Below are 24,117 nucleotides of genomic sequence, written 5' to 3' on the forward strand. Positions count from 1 at the left end.
GAAAAGCTCTTACTCTCAATGGTTTACATATGTGAAAAATTAAAATTTAAATGTTCCGAAAAGTATTCTCCACTAAGTTAGTATCTAGCCTAGAAACAGAACCCAACAATAAATGATTGTCAATCTCCTCCCACCCCACCCCCAAAAGCTTAGATTATGTGAACTAGCTTTAAGAGCCAACTCTGCCTACTAGAATAGGCATAGTCTTTTTTTTGTCAAGGTCAAATTTATTAGTCAAGGTATAGTCAATGTCCAGACTCAAGAGAAAATAATAAAAAAAATGATAATAATAAGTAAATAAAAAGATTGCTGGGTCTGTTGAAAAGCATCTGGCAGTCTGGATTTGGTCCGCGGTTTGCCTATTACTAGAACTCCTTGGGTGAGCATTGAAAGGATTATTACTGGATTCAGCAAGTGGATTTACAGCATATTAGCCAAATGAGCTGCCAAAAAGGAAATCTGGAGGGGCACTCTGAAAGCCAGCATTTGCAACCTGAGTGCAAAACTAGTCTGAAATGATGAAGAAAATGGCATGACAAAGGAGCTGGACTAGTGGGCAAGAGCTGCATAAAACCACATGCACCCATCTGTCTCTCATTGCAAACTTATTTTTATGGCAACTGGGAAAGTGGCAGGCTGTTCCTTTGAAGCCATCTATATTCCCGTTCTTCACCCAGATCAACTCATAAAGTCAAATACACAATTAATGTACAGGGCTGCAGGATCAAGCAGCAGCCTGGCAGCACAAGCATCTATTCTCCTATAGCACTTAGATATACTGTGACCAACAGGCAGTCTTCCGCTGAGTGGGGAAAAGTATGTGAACCACTGGAAGGCCACAGAAAAGTGCTAAAAATATCAAATAGAAATTAAAAAAAAAAATACAGAAAATAAAAGTCAACAGATAGAAGAGGACAAGGGAATTAAATATACACATTAAAAAGTGATGGTAGCCATGCCCAAGTATAGCAAGACAGGACAAGGAAAAATGCATTAGAGAAGCATTTTATATGCCAATTCCACAGCAAAGGTGACTAACAAAGGAAGCTGGGAACCACTACTCTGCATTATGTAAGCTCACAAAATTCTCAATGAAATGTGAGTCTTGTTTCCGCACAACACAGGTAAACGATCACCACAATGGTTAAAAAAAAAGAAAGAAAGAAAGAAAGAAAGAAAGAAAGAAAGAAAGAAAGAAAGAAAAGAATGCTACTTTGAACTTTAATAGAATAAAAAAGTATTTCATCCTTTGTCAGATGCTCAGAAAGCAACACAACCTGTACATTTACATTATTACAAAATGAAAACAAGTTACTAAAGGGTTTGAAATTGGGGAGGGCTGCAGGAAGGAGGAGGTGCAGCTATGGTGAACAAGCCTGTTCTCTGCTTTAATTCTAATAAAAATAGAAGCCTCAACGTTTTCCTTTATGTGCCATATTATACAAGTCTGCTGCTTGTCTGTTTTCCTATGCAAAGGTCTAATAGGGAAACATCTTAGTGCCACATTAGTTCACTGCAAATTTCTCAATACATGACTTGCTTCATAACTTTAAAACGAAGTATTGATAGAGAGGGATTTAACCAAGATACTTCAGTGCATTTTTCACTGCATGAGACAAGACCACAACTGAACGGACAACAGTGGGTCATACTGGGCTCAGAATTTATTTCAATTTAAATAAAGTTTTTTTTCAGAAATGAGGTTTAATTTGCAATCTCTAAGATTGCTGCCACTGGGGTCTCCTGTTTAAATTTTTAATTCCTTGCCGATACATGCCACGCAGACTGCAGTAGATTGTGCTCATAAACATGCCCATGCCCAGTAGAAACAGCTCCACCCTACAAATGCATTTTTAATTTCTTACAATCTAGGGTTTAAAAATTAATTGCTAAACAGAAAATGCAGTTCTATACCCAACTATACAAAATTTTTATCGCCCCATCTACTTAAGATTTCATAATACAGTTAGAATGTTCAGCATCTTGTGTACATTCTTCTTGCATGCAATTTATCCATTACTTGTATCAAGGTATTATAAGCCATAAAATAATGTTTTCGTCTTTGTTAATTTCTTATCAAATACCTCAGTTTAAAAAACTGCAGAGCAATCTGCCTACGGTAATACATTTGTGCTTAAATTATCCATGATTGCACAAAGAATGGCTCATAAGATTGTGCAGTTCACATTAGTCCACCATTATTACCTGGCAGTAGGCGTAGTTTCCAAGAGCTTTGTGGGCTTCATCAATAACCAGACATTTTATTTCTGTAGCAGGACAGGTTCCACGAGAAAGATCATTTACCATTACTTGAGGTGTAAGAAAAAAGACCCTCTTATTGTGCCAGATTTCCTTCCGATTGTGAACCTGGGTACCCCCTGAAAAGAAAAAAAAAAAAAAAAAGCACAGATTTCAATTAGTTGTTACCACTTAAGAGAGAAATCTTGGAGTCATTGTGGATAGTTGTCTGAAAACATCCAATGTGCAGCGGCAGTCAAAAAAGTGAACAGAATGTTGGGAATCATTAAGAAAGGGATAGATAATAAGACAGAAAATATCATATTGCCTCTATATAAATCCATGGTTGCCCCATCTCAAAAAAGATATATTAGAATTGGAAAAGGTTCAGAAAAGGGCAACAAAAATGATTAAGGGTATGGAATGGCTGCCATATGAGAAGAGATTAACAAGACTCGGGCATTTCAACTTGGAAAAGAGACGACTAAGGGGGGATATGACAGATCTATAAAATCATGACTGGCGTGGAGAAAGTAAATACGGAAGTGTTATTTACTCCTTCTCATAACACAAGAACTAGGAGTCACCAAATGAAAATTAATAGGCAGCAGATTTAAAACAAACAAAAGGAAATATTTTTTCACACAACACACAGTCAACCTGTGGAATTCCTTGCCAGAGGATGTTGTGAAGGCCAAGATTATAACAGGGATCAAAAGAGAACTAGATAAGTTCATGGAGGATAGGTCTATCAATGGCTATTAGTCAGGATGGACAGGGATGGTGTCCCTACCTCTGTTTGCCAGAAGCTGGGAATGGGCAACAGGGATTCCCTGTTAGGTTCACTCCCTCTGGGGCACTTGGCATTGGCCACTGTCGGAAGGCAGGATACTGGGCCAGATGGACCTTTGGTCCAACCCAGTATGGCCATTCTTATGTTCAACAGGGGAACATGCCTTTTTAAGTCTGAACAGTTTTACTGGCATTTCACCTGCTGAGTAACTCAAGGCCTAAATGTATTGTAATCAGTATGAAATGCTTCACTTAAAACAATAGGATGTCCCAAAGGTTCCATGGAGAGTACAATCTGCTATGATACAGGTGCCGTAGATCAAGCTCAAGTTTAGGTCAGTGACAGCTTGAAATGAAGAAAGTGAAAATTAGTTTGAGAATAGGGAACAGATAGCATTACTCTAAGGTTACATCTACACTCCATGCTAGGGGTCACAAACACATACTCATGCTCACTCTCATCGAGCTAGCCCAGGTATAAATAGTAGTGTAGCTGTGGTAGCATGGGCAGTGGCACAGGCTAGCGCCCTGAGCATAAACCTGCCTGAAACCGGTGGGTACCTCCTTGGCACAGCTTGCCACCGCCCATGCTGTGTCACCGATGCCCAGGCTACCACGGCTACACTACTATTTATACTTACCATAGCGCTCCCTGATCTATCATGAGCGTGCGCGCATGAGCTGGGAATCACACCCCTAAGTTGACATGTAGACAGACCCTGAAGAACCCCCCATCAGTGGCAAGCTACACAAACAGGTATTACAAGTTGAATTTCATGCCCACTCTCAGCTTTAGGAAAAAAGGAAAACTTTTAAACATGGATAATAGAGTTTTCTAGAAATATCTAGTCCACCTTTTGGATAATACGGTTGAGAAGAGATTACTTTGCGTATTGATTAAGCCAGTAAACATCACAGGCTTACAGTTTAGATAAGAGGTGTGAGCATCCTGCTGAGCTGAAAACTGATACAACCTGAATTATGGTCTCCCTACTGCTACACTATAATTGAGAGTAGTTCATCACTAAGGCTGTGAGTCGGTCATGGAGGTCACGTTAGTCACAGATTCCATGACCTTCCGGGACCTCCGTGACTTCCACAGCTGCTGGTGCTGCTGACCCTGGTGGCCGGCCACTCTGGCGGCCCCTGGGCTGCCTGAGCAGCGGCTAGTGCCACTGACCCTGGGGACGGCTGGAGCAGCAGCGGTCCTGGAGCAGCAGCAGGCCAAGAGGCCGCTCTGGAGGCTGTCAGAGCAGTGGTCCCTAGGGGCCTCGAATCCACGGGCGGTGGGGGGGCAGTCAGCCCCCGTGATAAGAGCAGGGGCCAGCCATCAGCTGCCAGTGCCCCAGGAGCTAAATTTTAGTCAGGGGTATTTATAGTAAAAGTCATGAACAGGTAATAGGCTGTGATTTTTTGCTTATTACCCGTGACCCGTTCATGAGTTTTATTAAAAATACCCGTGACTAAATCTTAGCCTTATTCATCACCCATACCTCTGTCAGCTACTAAATCAGAGGTGTTCTAAATATAGCCTGAGAGTTGGATCCAGGCCCATGTCATTCAGTTTCTTCAGAATTGATTTTTTTCTAAATTAAGTTTTTAGTCCATGTGGCAGCAAAGATAACCTTCCAAATGTGACTTGAGTGTAACTGTGCAGTAATGTCTGAGTGCGTAGGCAGCCTGATACAATGATTCGGAGGTATGAACTGCACTGTCTCCTCTTAATCTGATTAAAGTATCTTTGTGATGGCATTTTAGTGTCAATATTAACTACTGATAAGCGTTCACTTTAACGGATGCAATGAGGGTACAGAATAGTAATGAAAGCTGGAAAATGGAAGTTGCTGCACAGAAGGAACTGCAGAGAAAAGAACAAAAGACTCAAACACAGGGAAGGGAGGAGAGAAAGATGAGAATGGCAAAGGAAAAGAAAAAAAAATAATGGTAAGCCTAAAGTATATTTTCCTCACTGCATGATGATGAATGTGATAAGGCACTGAACAAATAAAACTACTGAAATATTTAGTTACTACGTAGAGACCACATTACCTCCTGGGCCTTGAGCACAAGCCTCAAGACCAGTATGCATCCCATTGTGAGGAGTAACCAGTCCTGAATTTATATCTCAGTCCATGGGACATAATAAATAGAATTCAACCCTCTCCTCTGAATGAGTTTGATGGGGGGAGGGATAGCTCAGTGGTTTGAGCATTGGCCTGCTAAACCCAGGATTGTGAGTTCAATCCTTGAGGGGGCCACTTAGGGATCTGGGGCAAAATCAGTACTTGGTCCTGCTAGTGAAGGCAGGGGGCTGGACTTGATGACCTTTCAAGGTCCCTTCCAGTTCTAGGAGATGGGATATCTCCATTACTATACTAAACTACCAGAACAGCATAAATGAACAGTTGACTTTAAGAAGGCTATCACGATCAAGCTGCATGGAAACTTTTTAAAGACACCATAATAGAGGCTCAACTTAAATGTATACCCCAAATTAAAAAAACATAATAAGAGAACCAAAAAAGTTCCACCGTGTCTAAACAACAAAGTAAAGGAAGCAGTGAGAGGCAAAAAGGCATCCTTTAAAAAGTGCGAGTTAAATCCTAGTGAGGAAAATAGAAAGGAGCATAAACTCTGGCAAATGAAGTATAAAAATATAATTAGGAAGGCCAAAAAAGAATTTGAAGAACAGCTAGCCAAAGACTCAAAAAGTAATAGCAAAAAAAAAAAAATGTAAGTACATCAGAAGCAGGAAGCCTGCTGAACAACCAGTGGGGCTACTGGAAGATTGAGATGCTAAAGGAGCATTCAAGGATGATAAGGCCATTGCGGAGAAACTACATGAATTCTTTGCATCAGTCTTCACGGTTGAGGGAGATTCCCAAACCTGAGCATTCTTTTTAGGTGACAAATCTGAGGAACTGTCCCAGATTGAGGTGTCATTAGAGGAGGTTTTGAAACAAATTGATAAACTAAACAGTAATAAGTCACCAGGGCCAGATGGTATTCACCCAAGAGTTCTGAAGGAACTCAAATGTGAAATTGCAGGACTACTAACTATAGTTTGTAACCTATCATTGAAATCAGCTTCTGCACCAAATGACTGGAATATAGCTAATGTGAGGCCAATTTTTAAAAAGGGCTCCAGAGGTGACCCCGTCCTGACTTCAATACCGGGCAAACTGGTTGAAACTAGTAAAGAACAAAATTGTCAGACACCTAGATGAACATAATTTGTTGGGGAAGAGTCAACATGGTTTTTGTAAAGGGAAATCATGCCTCACTAATCTACTAGAATTCTTTGAGGGGGGTCAACAAGCATGTGGACAAGGGGGATCCAGTGGATATAGTGTACTTTGATTTTCAGAAAGCCTTTGACAAGGTCACTCACCAAAGGCTCTTAAGCAAAGTAAGCTGTCATGGATTAAGAGGGATAGTCCTCTCATGGATAGGTAACTAGTTAAAAGATAGGAAACAGAGGGTAAGAATAAATGGTCAGTTTTCAGAATGGAGAGAGGTAAATAGTGGGGTCCTCCAGAGGCCTGTACTCGGCCCAGTCCTATTCAACATATTCATAAATGATCTGGAAAAAAGGGTAAACAGTGAGGTGGCAAAATTTGAAGATGATACAAAACTACTCAAGATAGTTAAGTCCCAGGCAGACTGCAAAGAGCTACAAAAACGATCTCTCAAAACTGAGTGACTGGGCAACAAAATGTCAGATGAAATTCAATGTTGATAAATGCAAAGTAATGCACATTGGAAAACATAATCCCAACTATACATATAAAATGATGGGGTCTAAATTAGCTAAAGAAAGATCTCAGAGTCATTGTGGATAGTTCTCTGAAAACATCCACTCAATATGAGGCAGCAGTCAAAAAAGGCTAACAGAATGTTGGGAATCATTAAGAAAGGGATATACAAGACAGAAAATGTCATATTGCCTCTATATAAATCCATGGTATGCCAACATCTTGAATACTGCATGCAGATGTGGTTGCCCCATCTCAAAAAAGATATGCTGGAATTTGAAAAGGTTCAGAAAAGAGCAACAAAAATGATTAGGGGTATGGAACGGCTGCCATATGAGGAGAGATTAATAAGACTGGGATATTTCAGCTTGGAAAAGAGATGACTAAGGAGGGATATGATAGAGGTCTATAAAATCATGATTGGCGTGGACAAACTAAATAAGGAAGTGTTATTTACTCCTTCTCAAAATGCAAGAACTAGGGGTCACCAAATGAAATTAATAGGCAGCAAATTTAAAACAAGCAAAAGGAAGTATTTTTTCACACAACACACAGTCAACCTGTGGAACTCCTTGCCAAAGGATGTTCTGAACACCAAGACTATAACAGGGGTCAAAAAAGCACTAGATAAGTTCACAGAGAATAGGTCCATCAATGGCTATTAGCCAGGATGGATAGAGATGGTGTCCCTAGCTTCTGAGGGGCATCCCTGGAGCTTGGAATGGGTGATGGGATAGTCATTTAATGGTTACCTGTTCTGTTCCTTCCCTCTGGGGCACCTGGCATTGGCCACCGTTGGAAGACAGGAGACTGGGCTAGATGGACCTTTGGTCTGACCCAGTACGGCTGTTCTTGTGTTCTTATGTTTTTAAACTATTCAAGGAATCTCATGCACCTTCAGACACAATCTACTTTGGACTGCAGACGATATACACAAATGATAAAAGGCATGCTCATCTGAACATGAGAGCAGGATGCCTTTGAATGTCAATGTACTGTCTCTATCAGCTCCTAGAAATGGAGCACACAGGCATAGCCACCAAAAGCCTACATGCCAGCGAAGAAACAGGGGTGGATGAGAAGTCTCTTATCCTGTGGCTTCTATCGATGTTTGACAGCAGCAGCTGGAGTTTGCTGGTAAGTTCCCCGTGTACACGGGGCGGGAGAAGGAGACCCCTGAATGGACGGCACCTGGAGAAAGCCAGAGCACAGCCACAGCTGCGCCCAGGACTATCTCCACAGCGCTTCACAACTGGCCTGCCTCTGCCAGTAACTACACGAGGGGCAGCGCTGGAGCCTGGCCCGGGGCTGTCACAGCGCACGGGGCCCGGGCTCAGCGTGGGGCCGCCTGGCTTCCGCGCCCGAGCTGCGGGGCACTGGGCGGGGGGCCCGGGGACCCTGCGTACCTGTCATCTCGGCCATGTGGTGCGGGGGGATGCCCATGACGCGGGCGCAGGCCTCCATCTGCTGCGCCACCAGCGGCTTGGTGGGCGCCAGGAAGAGCACCTTGGCGGAGGGGAACCAGCGGTAGAAGTTGTACATGACCACGGCGGCGATGAACGTCTTGCCCAGGCCGGTGGGCAGGCACACCAGCGTGTTGGCCAGCAGCGCCGCCCGCGCCAGGCGCACCTGGTAGCCGCGCTCCGGCCAGTTGGTGGGGTAGATCCACAGCGAGCCCGCCGCCGCGCAGAACCCGCCCTCGCCCGGGCCGCGCTCGGCCTCGGCCGCCGCCGCCTGCAGCAAGTCATCGTCCGCCGCCGCCTCCGCCTCCGGGCCGGGCCGGGCTCGCTGGCGCCGCGTCCCTCCGCCGGGGCAAGGAGCCGCCTCCCGCCGGGGGCCTGAGCGTGGCTCCGGGGCGCGGCTAACGCGGGACCCCCAGCTCTGGAACAGCGTCCTCTGCCCGCCGCTCATGCTCTGTGGGGAACGCCCGGGCCCCTCAGGCAGCGCCCACCAGAGCCCCCGCCGCCATCTTGGGGCCGGCGGCTCGCCGGGAACGCTTGAAAACCCCGCCACGTTCCGAGGGCTGCCGCGAGAGCACCAGCGCCCGCAGCACCCTGGGAAATGTAGTCATTTAGGGCCGCTCTGGGCGGCGAGAGGCGCAGCGGCATGCTGGGAAATGTAGTCATGGGAGGGGCTTATTGCTAGCAGGCGCTGCGGCATGCTGGGAAATGTAGGCCGTGGTCTAAGGGCCTGACCAACTTCCCTAAAGGGAAGGCAAGTGCAACCCAAGCGCTTGCTAAAGCCACCAGGACCCAGGCCCACCTTCCCATGTGCTTCGGTCTCTGTGGATTTTGTTCAGGGAGGCTGTGCTGGAAGACTGCCCACAGTATTGCCATCTCTTTACTAACTAGGCCACTGGGAACAGGACTGTGCGGAAGTTATTCACCTATTTTACTGACCTGTAATGCAGCAGTCATGCTCCCATTTAAAATGATAGCTAAACCTTAATCAGGCATTTTATCTGTTAAACCAATTTCACTGATAATAACACGGTAAAGGAATGTAAACACCGCACACCCTGACCAACAGCTAGTCAGGTACCACAAGGGTTCAGTACATTATAAGAAAATAGATTGACTACCCCTACACAATGACAAGCACCATTACATACTTTTTGTCAATATTTAGGTTATAAAGTCTTCTCATGACAGCTCTAGGGTAGTTGTGTTTTCATGTCATTCCATTATTTACAGTTAAAATCCGTTTCCTTATCCTCTTCAGAGTTACGGAACAGCCCACCTGGAAGCTGGACTGCTGCAGATGTGGCTGTCTAGAAAATCATTACTAATGCTGCACTGGATACTCTGGAGAAGTTTGAAAAGTAGAATCGCAGTGGGGACCTGCCTCCTAGTCCCACTGACAACAAATTCTTCCTGTTACCCACCTGTGCTTCACAAACAAGCAGATTTTAGACAACAAATCCTGCATGTTGGCAGGCGGTTAAACTAAATGACCCTGGCAGTCCCTTCTAACCCTAACCCTTGCAGTCCCTTCTGGGGTGGAGCAGGGGCTGGAAGCTTGGGGAAGAGGCGGAGCAGGGGCTGGAGCAGTACACAGTTGTGCAGGACACAAGGAAATTTGGTGCCCCAAGTTTCCTGGTGCCCTACGCAGCTGCATACTTTGCATATGGGTAAGGACCACCCTGCCTGTGATTCTATGATTTACTTAGTTTACTTGCCCTGTTATTTTTCTACCACTTTGAACAGTGTCACAGTAATAAAGTGAAGCACAATAAAGTGTCCACTGCAGAGTGCAAGTCACCACAAGATGTTGCTTCTCTTTCATTGTACCTGCATATTTAATAGCTTCTTCATTCCTGTCAGTGGCTGCCTTGAGAGCAGCTCTTCCCTTCAGCCAGGAGGCGCCAACTGCCAACCTTCAAGAGCTCTGTGTGGCTTGAAAGCTTGAAAGTTGGTCCAATAAATATATTACCTCACCCACCTTGTCTCATAATATTCAAACAGTCCTTTGTCATGACTGGTACAACCTCACCCACACAATGGGGGTTGTATTGCTTTAATTATACCCCAAAAGTCAAAATGGATAAGGGCTTACTCTACCTACCATCCCACTGGCCCCTCCCACCAAGCCCAAGCACCTCCCCCACACCACTGGCCCTTCCCACCAACCCCTGGCCCCTCCCCCACCCTTGCGGCCCCTCCCACCAAGCCCAGGCCCCTCCCTCATCCTTCCGGCCCCTCCCAGCAGGCCAGACACCTCCCCTACCCCTTCGGCCCCGCCCACCAAGCCCAGGCTGTGTCCGCACAGCGCAGCCACGCCCCCTGCCCCCGGCCACGCGCTGCGCGGGAGCCCCTGCGGCGGAGCGGGGGGGCGCGGCGCGGCGCGGCGCAGCAAGATGGCGGCGGCCCCGCCGCGGCAGTGGAGCGCTGAGGAGCTGCGCAGCGAGGCGCTGCCCAAGAAGGACCTGATCAAGTTCCTGCAGGAGCACGCGGCGCCGGCGGTACGGGGGGGGAGGGGCGCAGGCGGTGCGGGGGGGGAGGGGTGCGGGGCTCGCGGCGCAGGCGGTGCGGGGGGGGAGGGGCGCGGGGCTCGCGGCGCAGGCGGTGCGGGGGGGGAGGGGCGCGGGGCTCGCGGCGCAGGCGGTGCGGGGGGGGAGGGGCGCGGGGCTCGCGGCGCAGGCGGTATGGGGGGAGGGGCTTGCGGCGCAGGCGGTGCGGGGGGGGAGGGGTGCGGGGGGGGAGGGGCGCGGGGCTCGCGGCGCAGGCGGTACGGGGGGGGAGGGGCGCGGGGCTCGCGGCGCAGGCGGTACGGGGGGGAGGGGCGCGGGGCTCGCGGCGCAGGCGGTACGGGGGGGGAGGGGCGCGGGGCTCGCGGCGCAGGCGGTACGGGGGGGAGGGGCGCGGGGCTCGCGGCGCAGGCGGTACGGGGGGGAGGGGCGCGGGGCTCGCGGTGGGCCGCTCCCGCGCGCCTGAGGGCAGCTGCGCAAAGCTCGGCCGGACCCCACGATCCGCCCCAGCTCCCCCTCCCCCCCGCCTCACCCCGGCCGGACCCCACGATCCGCCCCAGCCCGTCCCCCCCACCGGACCCCATGATCTTCCCCAGCCCACACCCCCCAACTCACCCCAGCAGGACCCCATGACCACCTCCATCTCTACCTTGGCTAGATTCCATGACCCCCCTCACTCCCCAGGCTGCCCTGTCTCTCCACTCCACCCCATGACACCCCCACCTCCGACTCTATCCTGGCCGGGCACCACCCCCCCTCTTACCCGGGCACCCCAAGGGTGTGACTGGTCCATCCTGTGAGAGCCCCCAACTCCCCGAGTGCAACCTGCCACCCCCAGTGATGCCAGCACCCCAGGGCCCTTTCGGGGCAGACCGTGGGCACCGTGCTTGACACGGAAAGCCCTGGCAACTCAGCTAAATTTCCCCCTCTTGTCTCTAGTTTCTTGCAGAACACAAATTACTGGGGCAAATAAAAAACGTGGCCAAGACTGCGACCAAGGACCAGTTAGTTACGGCCTATAACCAGCTCTTTGAAACTCAGGTGGGTACCTGCCTCTCCTGGGCCTGTGTGGGACAAAGAGCCCCGCCTTATAGTGCTTGCTTGTGACCTGAGAACACAGATGGTTTTCGCTCTAGCCTCATTTTCATGTTCTCCAACCATTTGCCTGTTTGGCTGAATTGTTCTGTAGCTGAAGCATATTTTTGTTTTTGAAAGTTTGAGCAAAATTTTTTGCTACTTTTTCGTTTCTGTGGGAAAATAGTATTCATCTATTTAAAGGGATGCTGTCAACTTCACAGTCACACTTGCATTGGAATAGTGTGTGCCTGTTGTGACTCCTAAGGCAGTCATTTGTAACAGAAAAATGAGATTTGTCTCTGTCCTTCTCTTTATGCGTTTGACAGGACTCTCTATAGTCAATTCCATCATTTGTTGATCATTTGTTCTTCCTCTCTCATACACACTTTTGCTAATAACAGCAGCAACAAAATTGGAACTGAAGAGATAGATAGTGTGCTCACAGAGGAAGGGGCTAGAGGGGAAAGAGTCTGATACTGCTTTCAGATCTCAATAAAGGGCCTTCTGAACATCATTAAGGGAACAGAAACACCCAGATATTTGATAAAAATAACTTAAAAATTATGTGCATGTTATTTATAGAGTGTGCTATCAGAAACACTACTTGCTCACTTTAGTTGAAAAAAAATCAAGTTGATAGAACTTTTTAAAAGGGTTTTACCACAATTCACAGAATAACACCAACACGGATGAAGTTTGATAGCTGACACTTGGTGTGTATATATATATATATATATATATATATATATATATTTTTTTTTTAATCTAGAGCAGTGGTTCTCAAACGTTTGTACTGGTGACCCCTTTCACATAGCAAGCCTTTGAGTGCAGCCCCCCTTATAAATTAAAAACCCATTTTAATATATTTAACACCATTATAAATGCTGGAAGCAAAGCAGGGTTTGTGGTGGAGGTTGATAGCTTGCGACCCCCCACGTAATAACCTCGCGACCCCCTGAAGGGTCCCGACCCCCAGTTTGAGAACCCCTGATCTAGAGGAACATATTTTGATTGTGCATGCCCTTTGAAGCAAATTAAGATAATTAGTCATGCAAATACGTCCTGTGCATCTTCAGTTGTCAGAAACAGTGTGACATCTTTTATCCTTTATAAATCTCCTGCATCGTTATACATATTTAAATAACTTTCAGTTTGCAGTGTTTTAGCCACGTTGATCCCAGGTTATTAGAGAGATAGGGTGGGTGAGGTAATATCTTTTATTGGACCAACTTCTAGTGGTGAAAGAGGCCAGCTTTCAAGCTACACAGGTTCTTCTTCAGGTTTGGGAAAGGTACTCGGAGCATTGCAACTAAATACAAAGTAGAACAGATTGTTTAGCATAAGTAGTTACGTATTCTAATCTACGAGACCATTCAAGGTGAAGTGGCCCTTTAGTACCTCCCACAACACATCTCTCAAGATCCCTGAATCCTACACATGCCTATCACAACAGACGGCGTACCTCATTCAGTACACTAAATGCCCCAATAACAACTATGTGGGTGAAACCAGACAGTCGCTATTCTCTTGAATGAACTGTCACAGAAAAATTATAAAAGATCACCTGTGGGCAAACACTTTTCATGACATGATCACCCCATATCTGACCTCAGTCCTCATCCTCAAAGGAAACCTGTACAACACCTTCAAAAGACGAGCCTGGGAGCTTAAATTCATAATTTTGCTAGACATTAAAAAAATCATGGTCCTAATAAAGACACTGGATTCCAGGCTTATTACAACATTCTGTAACCCACTAATCCCCCTTCTTTGTCTTATGACTGGAACAGTGTTAACTACTTATGCTAAACAATCTGTTCCACCTTGTATTTAGCTGTGACACTCTAAGTACCTTTCCTAGATCAGAAGAACAACTCTGTGTACTTGAAAGCTTCTTTTTCACCAACAGAAGTTGGTCCAATAAAAGATATTACCTCACTCCCCTTGTCTCTCTTGGATTTCAATTACATTGTAGAGCCTTAATACTGCTGACTATTGGAATCCATGGTTGTTTCCCCTCCAGAATTGGTCCTTTAGTATATAAAAGCTGTAAAGTAGATTTTTGACAACCTACTGAAGGATTTCCTATCCTATTATGTAGCAGGTAATGATAAATGCTTTCCTTACAGCGCTTTAAAGGCACAGAGAGTGCAGATAAAGTGACGGAACAGGTAAAGAATATCAAGATTGATGAAGACAAGGCAAAAGAAACTAAGCCTGAAGAGACTGTTGATGAGGTTTGTATAGAAAACTACTCTTTCTTAGATTAGGACTACTGCCTATGTCAGTGGTTCTTAACGTGGGGTGCACACACCTGCTGGGGGTGTGAGATGCCCTTTCTGGGGGTGCGAGACATGCCAGATTTTTTTAGAAGGTAAATCATCAAAAACACAAATTAAGCACAGGCACATAAGTACAACTACAATTAAGCACAGGCATGTAAGTACAACTACTTTGTTTCACCAAACTATTTATTAACATTATAATTTTTTTAATTATTACTGTAATATACAAACAAAAATATATCTAGGTTTTAGGGGTGCGAGGACATATTTTTTAGGTTTTAGGGGTGCGAGAAGATATTTTGATTTTTGATAAGGGATGCGAGGACATATTTTGAGAACGAAAGGGCTGCAGGCTGCAGTAAAGGTTAAGAACTACTGGCCTATGTAGTAGAACAAATGCTTTTGGAACCTTGAATGATACAAGGTAGAGAATTTGAGTGGGCTGGGTTGAGGGGGATTACTAAAAGAGTGTGCAGCCTGGAATGGATCCAGAAATTGATTCTGAAATTGTTTAAGCTGAACAGAACAGCTCTTGGAAGTGAAGTGATATGGCAGACAAACATTCACTAGTTGTATCTTTGGTTGGATAGCAGTATCCAAGCAGAAAGTGTTAATATTACTGCAAAATGTTTTTTTTATGGGTACAATGTATCCCCTCAGCATTTTCTCTCTTGTTGGAATAGTCACTAACTGGACAGGGGTGTATTTGAGGGCCAAAGCCCCAATGAAGAAACTTTCAGTGATGTTAAGAGAGCTGATCAACTTAACATATACAAACTGGTAAAGAGAAATTGAGTGCTCTTGGTTTGCTTTCTCACCAGAAGTGACTGCTGTGAAGTGTCTATTTATAAATTGTTGTTCTTCATAAGTCTGTATTGGTAGTTTTCTGGAAGACCCTCATCTGATTAAAAAATGGGACCTTGATTCAACTTCTCACTTACCCAGCATATTTTGAGCCAGTAGTCATTCTCATGCAGATTTCTCTCCAAAGTTTTTAAATAACTTTGACATCAGGACCAATCTTGGTTCGGCATAGACTACATTTATATAACCCTTTCCTTCCCAAAGGATGCTCAAGTATGGTACAGACTATATTAATTTAAAAGCATATATGGGTGCTGTTCACCTTAGTATCTGAATGTGGTTTATTCAGTGGCTTAAACTCAATTAACTTCAGTTGGTGCATCTTGGGCTTTGTTGGTAACTTGGGACGAGTCATTAAGGTTGTGGTAATTCTCTATTTCTATCTTAATTCAGGGTCCACCAAAATATACAAAGTCAATTCTGAAAAAGGGGGATAAAACTAACTTCCCCAAAAAAGGAGATGTCGTTCATTGCTGGTATACGGGAAAGTTACAGGATGGGACTGTCTTCGATACCAATATTCAAACAAGTAAGGTCACACGGATAACAAGGTCTTGCAGGTTTAAAGAGTTCAGAGGGTTTACATTACATATGAATGGAAGAAATTAGCTGGAACGCTAGTCACCACGTTGTCTTGTTGGACAATGTTTATGCTTCTTAAAGGCTTGAATGGCCTGGGTCCTCAGAAACTGCTTCTGCTCCTGTGTCCTGTTGAGATCAGGGTCTTCTTGCTGTCAGTTCTTGGGATGAATCTTTCCAAGAGAGAAAACAGGGTATTCTCTGAGGACTCACTTTTATAACATGATCCCTGCATCTTGCCATAGGTTAAGTATGGTATTTCCAGGCCATGGATAATGTGAGAGATACTGATTTAGTCAGGCCTGTGGCTCTGCAGAAGGGCAGAGATAAAGACTTTTAATTCAGAAAACTCTGTTTAGCTACAGAACCTGAGTGGTGGTAGCTTATTTAGCTGCCAAGCAGACAGCTTGTATAACATTTATCAGTTTAATGCAGAGGTGCTTTGGGGATAAGTGTGTAAAACACACAGCTTATGGGGGAGACAAGTGCTAGAAATGTACATTTGGCAGCAGTTTTATAGCACTGTTAAAAGTAATAGGTTGTAATTGCAATACTATGCAAGGTTCAGGTCATTGTTTTACAATCTCTTTTTCTACTCCAGACATTCCATAGAAATAGATCTTCCCTGTTTGTTACATCAATATCGGCTCTGGTGCAACTTCACTGGTTTAAAGAAACTATGGGCACTTGCATCAAGACTGAATTTGCCCCATTGTTTTCTATTTAGCTGCTATTTTGAATGATTACGTTATATGAAACATGGGGAAATCCATTTATAGCTCATCTATAATGTATATCTTGGTGCAGTAGATATTTGTGGTGCATAACCATAGTGGTAATTCTAATCAGAAATGTTAGTGTGAGCTAGTTAATGATTTAACTCTGGCCAAATAAATGTATATACAAGTGTCTTTCAGGTTCAAAGAAGAAAAAAGGAGCCAAACCTTTAAGCTTCAAAGTTGGTGTAGGAAAAGTTATCAGAGGCGTAAGTAAACCATATAAAGTCTGTCAGTGTGTCAGTCTGATGAAGTCCTCAGTCTGTAGGATTACCCCTTGGTGTGCATCTGTTGGGTGCTTCTCTGGATTGTCTGGGGAAGCGAGTGAGTTTATGCCAGTAATATGTGATATTCAGTTTTTATATAAATGCCCTCATCTAACTTCAGTCTAGGCCCTCTCCATAACTAAACCCGTGGACAGCAGTATTAGAGTGTATGATCTTTGGGTCAGAGACAGTGTTTTAGATATTTGTACTGCACGTAGCACAGTGAGCCTTGATTGGAGCCCCTGCGTGCGACAGGCTGCGATCTGGGCCGGGGCTTAGGGCCCAGATCCACAGTGGTATGCAGGTGCCTAATCCCCATGGGTCCAGACCTTAGGCACCTGATTGACAGGCTGAAGGGAGGCACCTCTCTCTGCTTGGAATTCCCCACTGTGATACCTCTCCTGGAGTCAGGGCCTAAGCGAGATCAGCCTTTCCTTGTGATATGGAGAGAGACAGACCACCACCCCACTATAGCCAATAGCCCAGTGGTCAGGGCACTCACGTGGGATGCAAGGGTCCTGTTTTCAGATCCCTGCACTGTCTGATTTGGAGCAGGTCTCCCATGTTCCAGTTGAGTGCCCGAGGGGGGGAGGGATTTATCTCTATAAATAATTAATATTCATTAGGCCAGTGAGAGAGTTAGTAAGTATCTCAGTACCCAAATGGTTAGGGAGTCAGGTTCAGGTCCCTGCTCCGGTGAATAGTCAGGTTTTTTTTACATAGTGGATCAGCACCAACAGAAGAGATAGACCTGCCACAGACTAGTCAGGCGCTCAGTGGTTAGGGCACTCTCCTGGGATGTGGGGGCCCTGGGCCCAAATCCCTGCTCCAGATCAGGCTGAGTGGCCGTCACACTAGCCAGGTCAGGGCCCTAACCACGGAGCTGTTGGGTATTCTGATACAGATAGGCAGCCCCCAGAATTCCCAGCTTTGCCCTGGGTTGTCGTATGCAGGTTAGGTCTGCTGAGAGCATACATACCAGACGCCCTGCTGGCGAGAGATGCGGAGGAATCCGATAAGGCTTGCCTGAGCCAGGGCTCCGACCAGCTTGCCCACCAGTGGAAACCTATGCACGTAGTGGTGATTTAGGTGCCTAGAGGATTTGGTGGCAGCTGAGTGGTGGTTTTGTGAATGTCAGTTGTGCCTAAAGAGGCATCTAGGCATCCAAGTCCTTTGTGCATCTAGCCGTACCACAATGCAGTATGTGCTGGTTCCAGTAACCTGACAAGTCAGTCGACATATCCGTGTCTCCCACCAGAGCCTCTCTTCTACCCACTCAGTCACCCCTCGTGTCAAAGCTAAACAGACAAGCTAAACAGTATCCTGAAAGTCCCCACGCTCTGGTGCGTGTCATGTTGTCAGAAGAACAGTTATGTGTCTGGATTTCACTTCAGAACTCTGAAGAGCTGATCACGGATCTTTGTACTTAAGCTTGATCCTTGCACAGGGCACAGCCTGGAGCTCCAGATGGTCACGTGCATGTGAAGGCTGCTTTTAAAACGATGGGTAGCTAAGTAAAGCACTAGGTATAGTCCTCTGGGCAAAGCAGATGTGTCAAGCCTTTTACACAACTGCCTGCCTACTTATCCTGGAGAGCCTAGAGAATAGGGGCAGGTGTGGCTGCAGCGTGGGTGTGTCTGAGAAGATGTGGGTGTGTCCTCTTACAATGAAGTGCTTAGCGACAGCCCTACTCTTTGCCTCCCATCTGCTCCTGGGCAGCAGTAACTTGTGCAGTGCAGGATCAGGTTCCTCACCAGTGCTGTGTACGACCGCTGTGGCTCTGCGTGGATGTACTGTGACAGCTACTCATGGAGGGGGAGGGGACCCCCCAAAATGTCATTGGTCTTGTGCCCACTGCTGCAAGGAAACACTTGCTTCAGTTTTTTGTGATAAGCATTAGTCTCTTGCTGTAACACTTCCATGCTTGGATTGTTGCCATACACCTCAAACAGCTGAGATCTGAACACCACCTGTTCATTGTGATAAGCTGATACGGTGCTAAACTCTGAACACTAGCTAAGAGGTTTGGCATGGGGAGGGACAAGCACTGAGATAAAATTAGTTATCAAACTTTATAAAGCCCGGCTGGATAACAGCTTATCTGTACATCCCAAAATAAGTGGAATCTCTGAAAACAAACTGAGTTCCATACTCTTATTGAAATAAGAAAGATTCGGCCGACCAGTATCTTCACATCGGGGATAATACACTTCAGAGACTAGTTTCCACTGTTCTGTATGTGCCTGGGCTATAAATGCAAATCAGTGGCAGCAAATCCTAGAACAGCTCTTGAGCAGGTGTTACTGTGGGAACATTTTCATTTTTTAAAAGGAAAAATCCAACACTGCTGCTTGGAAGGCCATCTGCAGTTAGTTAAGCTGCAAGCTGGGAAGCATTTACTGGTGTGTGTTCTGGCTCAGAGCCCAGGTACTTCAAAAGATAGAGTTGGAAATGTGGAAATTATATCGTTTTTTTGAAGTTCATGTTACAACATCCTTTTTTTTAGTGGGATGAAGCTCTGTTGACGATGACTAAAGGGGAGAAGGCTCATCTGGAAATTGAACCTGAATGGGCTTATGGGAAGAAAGGGCAGCCTGATGCCAAGTATCCTTTTACTTGAAAAGATGAACAGAATTGAATGTACCTTTTGGGAACATATTTGTTATTCTTTAAGTCTCTTTGCAGTAGGATCTTTCCCTCTGGAAACATATAACCAAGGCAAAGATGGATTTCTGGCGGGGTGTACATTGGCAACATGGTGCTTGAGATGATGGTGTAGAGAGGAGGGGTTTAGATTTATTAGGAACGGGGGAAACTTTTGGAATAGGGGGAGTCTATACAGGAAGGATGGGCTCCACCTAGACCAAAGTGGATCCAGACTGCTGGCCCTAAACATTAAAAAGACTGTAGAGCAGTTTTTAAACTAAGAGCTGGGGGAAAGCCAATTTTCTGCAGAGGAACACGTGGATCGGACAGAGACTTCTCTTAGAGGAGAGTCTACTGATAGAGATTCTCTAGGTTTTAATCAGGAGGTGAGGATGGAAGAGGATAAAGTATGGGCCAGATCAGACAAGAAACATTCACGTAAAAAAGAATCTGATACATCAGAAAAGGGCAGACAAATAAACAGTGACAAGTTTTTAAAGTGCTTGTACACAAATGCTAGAAGTCTAAATAATAAGATGGGTGAACTAGAGTGCCTTGTGTTAAAGGAGGATATTGATAGAATAGGCATCACAGAAACCTGGTGGACTGAGGACAATCAATGGGACACAATCATTCTGGGGTACAAAATATATCGGAAGGACAGAACAGGTCATTGGGGGGAGAGGGGGAAGGTTGACTGGGAACATGTCACTTCAGGACGAAATGCAGAGATAACATTTCTCGATACTTTAAATGACTGCTTCATGGAGCAGCTGGTATGGGAACCCACAAGGGGAGAAGCAACTCTAGATTTAGTCCTGAGTGGAGCTGGTTTAAGTAGGGTGACCATATTTCCCTATGCTGAATACGGGACACCTGGTAAAATAACGCGTATTCAAGCGAGTTCAATGGCAATCAGTCAGAACTATGCAGTACAAACATTCAGATTAACATCCAGTTGACTGAGCCCGTTAAAAAGAAATACGGCGGAGTTGGATTCTTTTTATTTACTTTCTTATCTTTAAAGCTTTAGGGTTCACATGGGGAGAGGTCACACACATACACACACTCCCGTACACCCCTCTCACATGGGGTGGGAAGTGGGGTGATCGACCAACCGACCTGGCCCTCCCTGCCCGGCCCTCTCCGCCCTCAATGCCTGGCTGGGCCCTCGGGACAGACCCGCCTCTCCAGGTACCTGGCACACATCGGGGGCATGCAGGGCCACATGCCTCCCCTTCCCCCCATATATCTGCCAGGGTTGACACCAGAATGGAGCCAGCAGCAGCCTTTCAGCACTGTGCGGGAGGGAAGGGATGGGATCTGCCTCCGGCTGTGGGCGAGGGATGACCTGGCCTGAGTCTTTACAGAGCTCATCTCTTCTCCTGCCTGCACAGTGTTGAAAGGCACCTGACACTTCCAGGCTGCTGCTAGCCACCAACATAACCCATCCACACTCTATCCCCTGGCTACAGCGCGGGCAGGAAGGGGTTAATCCCTAAGGCTGCATTGTGCACCAGGACCCAGGGAACCTGACTGCAGGGGCTTCAGCAAACCCAGCCAGACAGGTGGCTCAGCAGGGGAGGGTGCCTAGGGGACGGAGCAGCCCCATGCTGCCTGGGGGCAGGACCCAGGGCAGGGGTGGATGGGTGAAGAGTTTGCTAAGTCCCTGCTTGGCAGAGCTACTGCAGAGTCTGCAGGTTCAGGCTGCAAACAGGCTGGAAATCGCTTGTCCCCCCACTCCAGGGCTTTGCTGAGGAGTGGAGAGGCTGCCCTGTGCCAGTGCTGTGTGGGGCTTTGGCACATGCAGGGCTCGGCTCCTGGCCAGTGCTCTAGGCTGGAGGGTCTTGGTCTTTCCCGGGGCACCGGCCCAGCCAGAGGCAGTGGGGGAAGGAAGGCGCCTCCTGGCCAGGCTGTTGGTGAGCTGCGTGCTCCAACCAGGGGTTGGTTCTCGGCACAGCGCTGGGAGCGGCACGCGCCCCACTGGGGAGGATATGGGGGAAGCAGGGAGAGGATAGCGAGAGGGGGAGCATGTAAAGGGCCAGTGGGTGGGCAGCAGAGGTGACGTAACTGGCTGCTACCTGACATCTGCCCCCACTCACCAGTTACTGCAGCACGTGCCATCCGGAACAGGATGGGGGGTGGGTCCCTGCTGTCCGAGAGCCAGCATGCAGCAGGGGGAGCGGCCGGCCCCGTGCACTGCATCTTTGCCCCACCACCAGCCTTGCACAGCCACCCTCATCGCTGGCCACTGGACCCCCACCCCCACCCCCCACACACACACACACTTGCCACGGGTGGGTGGGCATCTGGTGAGTAGTGAACTGGCCAGTAGCAGGACTCGCCAGTACTGATGGGGATGGGAGACAGAAAATACTGGACAATTTGCCTGTTTTTTAAGAAGTCAGGACACCTGCAGGGGGTGCTTAAAGATGGGACTGTCCCTTTAAAAATGGGACACCTGGTCACCCTAGTTAAAAGATGGTCAGAGATGCAACCCCATGCTCTGGGTGACCCTAAACCTCTGATTGCCAGAAGTTGGGAGTGGATGACGGGCTGGATCACTTGATTACCTGTTCTTTCTCTCTGGCACTGACCACCGTCAGAAGACTGGGCTACATGGACCACGGGTCTGACCCAGTCTGGTCGTTCTTATGTTCTTACCAGTCAGGAGGTGGGAGAAAGAGAGAAGTCTGCTGCCGTTGCTTCAGTAGCAGTTACGAGAAGAGGAAATATTGCGATTAAGCTGTGCTTATGTTCCAAAATGCCTCTGGACAGAGGACAAGGAGCAAATGGGAGTGGGCTGACCTGCTGAACACTCCCTACATCCTCCTTGGCTCTGTTCCTTGCTAGATTTTTGTGCTACTGGTAGGACGGGGAGAAAGGGAAAATGCCCCCTCTTTGTCTCCAGCCTCTCACCTTGTCCCCCTTTCCCAGAACTAATGGAAAGTAGACAGGAACCCCCCTGCAAAACGCTTGGCCAGACTCCCAGCAGTGCTCACCCTCTGGCTGACATGACTGTTTGGAGGCTACAGTTCTCCCCTTGCTCCTGCTTTGTGGCTCTTTTTGGACCTGCCAATGAGACATGTCGATGCTCTGTCCAGAATCTTGTGCCACTTTCCCCCCTCTTCCTCCTAGAAGCTGAATCAGCACCATTAATAGTCCCCTAAAATGGGGAAGATTTATGGCTTTATCCGCCTGACCTGCTTCCCTCACTACCCTAGCTGGGCTTTCCGAGGGGGAAAGTCTCATGCCACAAGCATTTCATTAAGACCTTGTGAAACCTGCCTGCCAAACAGTTGGCACTGAGTGTTTCATATGATCACTGCCATGTTACAGATATAGTGAGTGATTTAATAGCTTGGGTTTAGTATGTAAACTAGTGGAGGTGAAAACTTTCTTGCCAGAGGTTACTGAAATGTCAAACTGAAGTGTCAGGTTGAACAGCGGGGAGTAAATCACAAGTTATGTCTAGCCAGTTTATACATCCAACTGGATTGTGTTAAAATGTCTTTAACTCTTGTGCAAACAGGATTCCTCCAAATGCAAAGCTGTTTTTTGAAGTTGAATTGGTGGATATTGATTGATATGAAGAACTTGTTTCTTTAGTGCTGTGAATTCATTGATAAATGAGAAGACATCTGCCAACTGCAATTCTGTTCTTACAGCTTCAGGAAATAGTTACAACCGTGGCCTTCTGTATTGAAAATCATTGTTTTTTTTCCCCAATCGCTGTACAGTAAAACATCATTAAAGAAAATAGATTATACATGCAGGTAGTTTAACTGACTTTTTTTTCCCCTTGTGCTTCCATACTTCAGTAAACTTATCTGGAAAATCTGTTCTGCAGTGGAAGCAGACATTGGGTTTATTTGTAAGTGTGATTTATATAATCTGGTGCAACGAGGGGGAAGGGAAACGCACTTAAATTGTCAGCATTTTCCCTTCCACGTTGGCCTGGGTGCTAAATGCTCCCTTCTATGCTATTGTACTTCTGCCTTCCTTTAAGCCCTGTATCAGTGCTGGTTCAGATCCATGTAAGCTGTGTCTGTCTTTCCACTTTTGTAGTTTGGCTCATGGAAAACACTGTAGGCTCAGCAAGCAATGTATTAGACTTTTCAGCCTCACCAACCTCTTACTGCAGTTGGCTAAGTTGTCTTCAGTTTAGCTTTCTGATCACAGCAGTGACACAGGAGTGGATTTTTTTTAATGGTCAGCTAAACTGGACTCTATGTGGAAAGGGCGGAGCATGGAAAGAAACAGCGCTAGGAAAGAAATGAGTAAAAACCTCATAGTAACCTTCCAGGCATTGCTCAAGATTTAGTGGAACCATCTGGGGGTGATGGCATCTGGTTCCTCTTGACCTTTTTAATTAACCAATGGAACAATTGACCAAGGGGTGCTGTGGATGCTCCATCTGACAATTTTAAAATCCAGAACGGATGTTTTGAGAGAGTTGGGGTAAGGTATGTACGTAACTTTTCTGTGCCTAAGTTTCCCATTTATGAAGTTCATTATGTGCTTACCTCATTTTTAAGACTTTCAGATACACAATATAAGGTGGCATCTAGGGTTGATTTACATTTGTTTTTTATAGATCAGAAGTGTGGCATCCCAAGAGTTGCCGTATTGAAAGAGTAAGAAGTCCAGGAGATGGTATTTACAGTGAGTGACGTCAGGGAGCAGGTTTGCAATGTGGTTGTGTCAGGCAAGCCCCGCAATCCCATCTCCTGGCTCTGGCTGCTGTAGGTTGAGCACTGCAGAACACCAACTAGGTTTTGTAGCCTTGACTTCCATTGTAGGACTCTTGCATCTCTGCTTCAGAATGTAGGCCTAGGTCTTCTCAACTAACGGAACTGTCTGGCCTCTGGG

General features: G+C 46.6%; 2 protein-coding genes across 3 annotated transcripts in view; one reads left to right on the top strand and one right to left on the bottom strand.

Moving 5' to 3' along the window:
* The window catches only part of FANCM (FA complementation group M), a 137,797-nt gene extending 129,064 nt beyond the window's left edge, over nt 1–8,733 (bottom strand). For both annotated transcript variants that reach the window (XM_054026571.1, XM_054026572.1), the window contains exons 1-2: nt 8,192–8,733; nt 2,206–2,378 (exon numbers count right to left, since the gene is read on the bottom strand). In XM_054026571.1, the coding sequence (XP_053882546.1) occupies nt 2,206–2,378; nt 8,192–8,696 (678 nt within the window). In that variant the 5' untranslated portion in view covers nt 8,697–8,733. The remainder of the gene's footprint in view (nt 1–2,205; nt 2,379–8,191) is intronic.
* Nucleotides 8,734–10,603: 1,870 nt separating this feature from the next.
* On the top strand, nt 10,604–23,014 carry FKBP3 (FKBP prolyl isomerase 3). The gene is made up of 7 exons (XM_054027865.1): nt 10,604–10,746; nt 11,692–11,793; nt 13,959–14,066; nt 15,372–15,507; nt 16,475–16,542; nt 19,106–19,203; nt 22,778–23,014. Exons 1-7 carry the CDS (start codon nt 10,642–10,644, stop codon nt 22,830–22,832), a joined length of 672 nt encoding a protein of 223 aa, XP_053883840.1. The 5' UTR covers nt 10,604–10,641; the 3' UTR covers nt 22,833–23,014.
* The last annotated feature ends 1,103 nt before the right edge of the window (nt 23,015–24,117 follow it).

This window comes from Malaclemys terrapin, chromosome 4, assembly GCF_027887155.1.
Source record: "Malaclemys terrapin pileata isolate rMalTer1 chromosome 4, rMalTer1.hap1, whole genome shotgun sequence".
NCBI lineage: Eukaryota > Metazoa > Chordata > Testudines > Emydidae > Malaclemys > Malaclemys terrapin.

What these genes read in the sequence shown, in the direction of transcription:
- FKBP3 (XM_054027865.1), top strand. Translation starts at nt 10,642, where the DNA reads ATGGCGGCGGCCCCGCCGCGGCAGTGGAGCGCTGAGGAGCTGCGCAGC. An exon ending in CTGAAGAGACTGTTGATGAG is followed by an intron (nt 14,067 to 15,371) that starts GTTTGTATAGAA and finishes ATCTTAATTCAG; the next exon opens with GGTCCACCAAAATATACAAA. An exon ending in CGATACCAATATTCAAACAA is followed by an intron (nt 15,508 to 16,474) that starts GTAAGGTCACAC and finishes AGTGTCTTTCAG; the next exon opens with GTTCAAAGAAGAAAAAAGGA.